Genomic DNA, 7,907 nt, shown 5'->3' with positions numbered 1-7,907 from the left:
TGGTGAACTCCTGTTACACTGACACCGCCCGCCTTCCCTTTTTTTTTTTTTTTTCCAACAGAGGACTAGTACGACTTTGAAAAGCCTTTGACCTCTTCAGCACGCACGGCGGCACGAACGACTTGTGCACGACGGTATGAACCTTAAGCACGACGGCACGACCTTGGCTATGATGGCCTGGCCTTTGACCTGACCTCAAGGGATGTCGTACCGTCGTTCACGAAGACCGTACCGTCGTGCCCAAGGGTCGTTCCCTCGCGTGGCCTAGAGAGGTAGTAGCACTAAAGTTTTACTTTTAGTGTCTGAACTCCTTTCAGCACGACCATTACTACTAACGACTGTGTACCACACAAACACGGTGAAGGTAACCGCCGCAATCACCCACACTGGGAAGGTTTTGTGTTCGCTTCCTTCACAACATCTGTATGTGGGGTTGTAGTCATGCTTTATAATGCAAGCACACGAGGTAGAGTGCTCCACACGCACTTCAGCACACCTTAACCTCTGCTGCAGCAGCTCTGTCATCTTCCTTCTGACCTCTCTCTCTCTCTCTCTCTCTCTCTCTCTCTCTCTCTCTCTCTCTCTCTCTCTCTCTCTCTCTCTCTCTCTCTCCATTCTTAATCATCAGTTGCATCCTACTGGACAAAATGTATACCACATGACCTGGACATTAAATGTTGCTGGTCACAGCGTCTTTTATGTCTTCGTAAGACACTGGACAAAATAAAATCCTTCAAGTATATTCCTGTCCTGATCACGTAACCAGAGAGGTCAAGTACGCTGGCTGACGTAATTCGACGACAGTCTACCATATAATGAAAACTCGTCAGACCCTGAGACTATAGGGAAATAGAAGAAATATGTTACGCTTCGCCGAATGGACTGCTCGCCAAGGCCAGCCAGAGACTGAGTGTATCACAGTTAATACTTGATGTGTGTGTGTGTGTGTGTGTGTGTGTGGACCAGGGAAGGCTGGGGGTGGGTGGGAACCATGAGAAGCAGCATAGTGCAGGGCCAGCAGCAGCAGCACTACAGCAACCCCACCACTCCCACTCTGCCAACCCGTCTGGGCTTCACCGTATGTATTTCCCGTCATCTTGGATATCCGACGGTCGCCAGGGGCCTTACGTGCGTTGTCATCACAGTCTCCTCCCATACTTGGAGGACATTTGACTTGCGAGAAACAAACACAAGGAACACCTAGGTTATTATTTTTTTTGTAAAAGGAAGACATTGATCCCTTGTGTGTATCGAGGTCGGCAAATGGACGCGGGGTTAGGGGGAGTGTGGGTGTGGGGTATGGGTGGTGGGATAGAATTGACCTTGGAAGACAGAGAGGCCACTGTTTAGCCAGTAAGGTCAGTGAAGTGAAGACCAGGGGGAGGTGTGGGGGGGGGGGAGCAGGAGCGAAGGGTGGGTGGGTGTGGGTGTGGGATCTTGGTGCCAGGGGAGGAGTCGGGGGAGAATGTTTGACCGCCTTGTTCCAAACCCAGACACTCTCTCTCTCTCTCTCTCTCTCTCTCTCTCTCTCCCTGTCTTTTCAGTCACCAGCACCAAAACAGAAAACGAGGGTTGGTAATCCATCAGCGTCGCACCCATTCCAGTCTCACACACACACACACACATGAGTGTTCATGAAACACGTACACCAGACAGAAAGCTGTACCTGATGCTCACATCTGCTGCAGAAGGCGTAGCAGAAGGCGAGCTAAACGCCACCATGCGTCCAGAGATGGAAGGACAGAGCAGCCGCCGCAGACCATAACACAAAAATGATACAAGGAACGTATCAGAAGAGATGTGAAGAAGTTACACACACACACACACACACACACACACACACACACACACACACACACACACCTGGGAGGAACGTAGTCATAAGAGAGGGTAGGAAAGTCCTCACTCTGCTCATCTTGTTAGAAAAAAGACACTTCTTGTGGGAGACATGAAAACACCATGTGAATTTCTCCATGAGGTCGTGAGGACCTGGGCGCATGTCGGATCTTCGACGTCGGCCGATAACCCCAGAGGAAGAGGTGTGCACGGAGGGGCGTGAGGCAGTGTACGGAGGGGCGTGAGGCAGTGTACGGAGGGGCGTGAAGCAGTGTACGGAGGGGCGTGAAGCAGTGTACAGAGGGGCGTGAGGCAGTGTACGGAGGGGCGTGAAGCAGTGTACGGAGGGGCGTGAGGCAGTGTACAGAGGGGCGTGAGGCAGTGTACGGAGGGGCGTGAGGCAGTGTACGGAGGGGCGTGAAGCAGTGTACGGAGGGGCGTGAGGCAGTGTACGGAGGGGCGTGAAGCAGTGTACGGAGGGGCGTGAAGCAGTGTACGGAGGGGCGTGAGGCAGTGTACGGAGGGGCGTGAGGCAGTGTACAGAGGGGCGTGAGGCAGTGTACGGAGGGGCGTGAGGCAGTGTACAGAGGGGCGTGAGGCAGTGTACGGAGGGGCGTGAAGCAGTGTACGGAGGGGCATGAGGCAGTGTACGGAGGTACGTGATGTAGGGTAGGGGGGGGGGAGGTGTGTATGTCCCTAGCAAACACAATCCTGAGGGAAATTGTCTGATGACCTCAAAACCAGGATGAGAGACGGGACCCCCACCCCTCCTCCAGTATAAAGCACCCCCCATTATCTCCCCCTTATGTACTAGTAACACACACACACACACACACACTCTCTGCGGTTGGTGGGGGAGGGGGTGTAATCTTGGGAGGGCTGTGTGTGTGTGTGTGTGTGTGTGTGTGTAGGGGGGGGGGAGTTAGCAAGTCCCCACCCCCAACCACATCGTAAGTCCAGCCCCCACCACCACCACCACCACACACCACCGGGTGGGAGCGAGTACAGCAGCCGTGGTAGCCTACAGTGGTACACAACCAGTGGTAGTTCTAAGACTACAGTCGACGGTGTTAAGTGGTAGTTTTTAAGTCGTGCCGTTCACAGTACCAGTGGTAGTTTATAGAGGCAGTGGTAATCAACAGTGGTACAGGCGACAGTGCCCAGCGTTACTTTACGGTGGTACACGTCTACAGTGTTACAGTCATACAGTTACGGTGGTACACGTCTACAGTGTTACAGTCATACAGTTACGGTGGTACAATCACTGGGTTACAGTGTCCCGGGTACATTAGCGTTGAAATCTTACATTTGTACAGGTACCGTGTTACATCTGTACCGTTACAGTTAATACGGTACAGTCACATATAGCGGTACACGGACAAATTATACAGTTGTTATGAAGCATACAATTACAATTATACAGCTGTAGTGAGTTTGTATATTTCTACAGCGGTACAGCCCCTAGGTACGACGGTACGATCCCTGAGACAAGATGCATGACCCTTGACCTAAGATGACCTGTTCATGTATTTGTAAAGCCATGTTCAAGGGTCGTACCGTCGTGCTCAAGAGTCGTAACGTCGTGCTCAAGGGTCGTACCGTCGTGTTCAAGGGTCGTACCGTCGTGTTCAAGGGTCGTACCGTCGTCCTCAAGAGTCGTAACGTCGTACACAAGGGTCGTACCGTAGTGGTCAAGGGTCGTACCATCGTGCACAAGGGTGGTACCGTCGTGCTCAAGAGTCGTACCGTCGTGCTCAAGGGTCGTGCCGTCGTGCTCAAGGGTTTAATTGTCCTGTTTCCGTCCTACTGAAACTATATATAAATAAAAAGATGATAATCACTTTAGAAACTTGACAATTATACAGAAATTGAATGTATCTGTATATCTCAATCTCGGTATATATTCTACACGAGTGACAGACACACACACACACACACACATACACACACACAAAACATACTCGATAACCAAAGTTCTCGGTTCATCATTCATTACTAAAAGAAAAGGAAAAAAAGAAAAATGAAAACCAATTTCGAAGCGAAATTCGAAATAAATTTCAAAAAGAAAACGGCGAATATTGTCGCAGGGTAGGATAGGGGCAGGGGCTTGGGGGGTGGGGGGGGGTGGGGGGAGGAGAAAAAAGAAAACGAGAAGCTCTTTCAAGAGAGCGCGGTCCCAGATTTTCTGTGACTTACAATATTTGACGCCACGCGGAGGGGGGGGAGGGGGAAAGGGAGGGAAAAGAATCGAAGACATTTACATACAGATTGGCCCGGGGGGGAGGGAGGGAAAGGCCCCCCTCCATTCCCCCCTTCCCTCTGTCCTAGTGTGTAAATCGATTTACGAAGGAGAGAGAGAGAGAGAGAGAGAGAGAGAGAGAGAGAGAGAGAGAGAGAGAGAGAGAGAGAGAGAGAGAGAGAGAGAATACCGAACAATGCCGAAAGAAAGGACAGACTCTACAGCGTTTACGTCAGTAAAGTCTTTCTTTATGATATAAAACACTGGGATTTCCGTCCTAGTAAATTCCCAGTTCCAATTCTCGGGGGTAATTTAGTGCTATACGCTTTATATCCAGAAGAGACAGACGACCCAGAAGGTTAACTACTTAACTACCTATCCATACTATTTGCAGGAGCCATGATGTGGGCGGTGTGGGCGTGCCACCTCCTGCTGCTGGTGATGGTGGGCGTGGGGGATGCTAGAAGCCACGCCCATGCTCCGCCCACCCTTCCAGGTAAGCTCTGCCCTCTATGACGTCATCGATTGTTGTGACGTAATAGACAGGCCGAGTTACGTAGGTCAGGTTAGTTGTGAGGGTCAGGAGGGGGGAGGGGGTTGAGCAAGGGGGGGGGTCAGGGGTTGTAATCCCAGGGGCTCAGAGGTTTGTGAGTCTAGAAAGGGGGGAGGGGGTTGTGAAATACGGGCCAGGAGTTATGATTTCAGAGTTATAGGGTTGTGTCGGGGGGGTGGAGGTGTGGGGTTATGGGGTTGTGTCGGGGGGGTGGAGGTGTGGGGTTATGGGGTTGTGTCGGGGGGGTGGAGGTGTGGGGTTATGGGGTTGTGTCGGGGGGGTGGAGGTGTGGGGTTATGGGGTTGTGTCGGGGGGGTGGAGGTGTGGGGTTATGGGGTTGTGTCGGGGGGGTGGAGGTGTGGGGTTATGGGGTTGTGTCGGGGGGGTGGAGGTGTGGGGTTATGGGGTTGTGTCGGGGGGGTGGAGGTGTGGGGTTATGGGGTTGTGTCGGGGGGGTGGAGGTGTGGGGTTATGGGGTTGTGTCGGGGGGGTGGAGGTGTGGGGTTATGGGGTTGTGTCGGGGGGGTGGAGGTGTGGGGTTATGGGCTTGTGTCGGGGGGGTGGAGGTGTGGGGTTATGGGGTTGTGTCGGGGGGGTGGAGGTGTGGGGTTATGGGCTTGTGTCGGGGGGGAGGAGGTTGTTTATCCTCAGTGTCTTACCTCATTCTCCCCAGGTGGCGGTGAGGTCAACCCCGCGGGGGAGAAGCCGACCCTGTGGGCCCAGTGGGAGAACCTGAAGGACCAGCTACGGAGCGTGGAGGGTCGCCTGGAGGAGGAGGAGGGCGAGGACACCTCCAGCCACACCAGGCGCCGTAGGACGCTCTTCCCTGTAAGGCCCAGCTCCTGTAGGAGGGAAGAGGGTGTTAAACGCATGATGATGATGATAAGGGAGATAACGAGAGGGGTTTGACATGATAATTGACATGATAAACGAGATAACAAGAGGGCTGGCATGATAAATGGAGGTAACTAGAGATGTGACGTGGTATGATATGACCCCATCTGGGTGACGCGTGTTTTGGTCCATGAGATAAAGAGGAGATGCGACACGATAAGAGAGATAAGGAGAGGATGACATGATATATAATGAAGATAAACCACAGGAGGACATGATATATAATGAAGATAAACCACAGGAGGACATGATATGATAAGACAGGTAACTACAGGATGATATGAGATAACAAGAGGATAGGGTTTAAGTGTAGCGTCATAGGGTGAGCATGGAGGCTAGATGTTCAAGCCATGCCATGTCATACCATGTCATGTCATGTCATGTCTCTTCTGGTGGGTTATAACCCTCAGTGTTGTTGTTCTGGGTCGGCAGGTGGGTTACAAGGGCTGCTCGTGTGCCGACCTGGCCGCCTTGGCTACCCAGATCACCATCTTCGAGGAGGAGGTCAAGAACATTGGAGAACTTGAGAACAGACTCTCTCTCGTGGCCACCTCCATTAAGAAGCTGGGAGCCATGGTCGACTCTGGTCAGTAAACCCTCTCACTGCCTTGACAAAACACTTCACAAATACATTTTACAAAAAAAAAAAGATCAAATGAAATGAAAATCAAAAACTAAAAAATAATTTGCCAAGATTGAAAAACTAAAATTTTAATTTGCCAAGATGGTGAAAATTTGATTTTTCTTTTCATGCGATCTGACAAATTTATTTCGTCTGATATATATATATTTTTTTTTACCGCTTTATGCTACCTCAGGCAAACTACTTTCTTTGATCTAAACACTTACAACAGTCACTTGTATTGCCTAATGTCACGGGCTGACTTAAACAACAGAAATAACAAAGATTGCGACGAAAGTGAGGGGCAGCAGACGAAGGTGAGGGGCAGTAGACGAGGGTGAGGGGCAGTAGACGAGGGTGAGGGGCAGCAGACGAGGGTGAGGGGCAGTAGACGAAGGTGAGGGGCAGCAGACGTGGGTGAGGGGCAGCAGACATGGGTGAGGGGCAGCAGACGAAGGTGAGGGGCAGTAGACGAGGGTGAGGGGCAGCAGACGAGGGTGAGGGGCAGTAGACGAAGGTGAGGGGCAGCAGACGTGGGTGAGGGGCAGCAGACATGGGTGAGGGGCAGCAGACGAAGGTGAGGGGCAGTAGACGAGGGTGAGGGGCAGCAGACGAGGGTGAGGGGCAGTAGACGAAGGTGAGGGGCAGTAGACGTGGGTGAGGGGCAGCAGACATGGGTGAGGGGCAGCAGACGAAGGTGAGGGGCAGTAGACGAGGGTGAGGGTACCCACACTAACATCATGTTTTCCCCCCAGGTGTGAAGGGACCACAGGGTCCGGATGGTCTTCCCGGCCCCCAGGGACCCCCTGGCCCGCCCGGAGACACCGGGGACCCGGGTAGCGACACCACCCTGGCCCAGCAGGGGGTCCCTGGGCCCCCAGGACACCCAGGGCCCCCAGGACCCCACGGACCCAAGGGACAGAAGGGAGACTGTATTCAGGGGGACAAGGGTTCACGGGGCAGGAAGGGCGAACCCGGGGTGGGGCCCCGAGGCAAGAGGGGGCCCCAGGGCCCGCCAGGAGCCCAGGGGGAGCCGGCACCCGAGACATAGATCACCCACCTCCACCCCTCACCCCCCCTGAGGGAAAATGGGGGCCCCAGGGGGGGAGGGGGGGTGGTCTGCACCATCCCAATATGTCTGACAAGCAAAAGGGAAGGGGGTAGAGGGGGGGGGGGAACAAGCCCCACTATCAATATCCCCCCCCATGAAACACACCCCCACCCACCTTCCTCTCCCCCTTCTCTCTCCAGGGAACTGTAACCCGACCTGTATCCTACAGTGCCAAGTGTAACCACACCTGTATTAATCAATAAACTTTCTGTCTGTAGAATAATGCGTGTCATTAAACTGTATATATATATATATATATATATATATATATATATATATATATATATACATATATATATATATATATATATATATATATATATATATATATATATATATATATATATATATACACGACTTGACATTAGCCACGGAATGGTCTTCCCTGAGCTCGTCTTCAGGCCTTCCATCACTTAACGAACCATCAGAATGGTCCACTGGGTGAGGGGGGTCAACGACACGTGATCTCGGCAAGGCTACGGTTAACGACAAGAGACACTCAGTAGGGCTAAGGTTAACGACGGTTTCACTCAACAAGGGTCATGGGGTGGACACCTCGTGACCTGCCAGGGTCGGGAGAGGTCAAGCGGGGGTCACTGGCGAATTTAATGCCTAGGTGGCGAGTGTGGAAGTCTGGATTTTACGACACCTT

General features: G+C 52.3%; 1 protein-coding gene across 1 annotated transcript; it reads left to right on the top strand.

Moving 5' to 3' along the window:
- The first annotated feature begins 987 nt into the window (after positions 1-987).
- On the top strand, positions 988-7,478 carry LOC139746397 (uncharacterized). Its single transcript, XM_071657608.1, has 5 exons — positions 988-1,078; positions 4,470-4,571; positions 5,302-5,456; positions 5,955-6,108; positions 6,900-7,478. The coding sequence occupies exons 2-5, from the start codon at positions 4,475-4,477 to the stop codon at positions 7,193-7,195; spliced, it is 702 nt and encodes a 233-aa protein (XP_071513709.1). The 5' UTR covers positions 988-1,078; positions 4,470-4,474; the 3' UTR covers positions 7,196-7,478.
- Positions 7,479-7,907: the final 429 nt, after the last annotated feature.

This window comes from Panulirus ornatus, chromosome 65, assembly GCF_036320965.1.
Source record: "Panulirus ornatus isolate Po-2019 chromosome 65, ASM3632096v1, whole genome shotgun sequence".
Lineage (NCBI taxonomy): Eukaryota > Metazoa > Arthropoda > Malacostraca > Decapoda > Palinuridae > Panulirus > Panulirus ornatus.
Note: the sequence above shows the minus strand (reverse complement) of the source record. Positions and strands in the feature narration are given on the sequence as shown.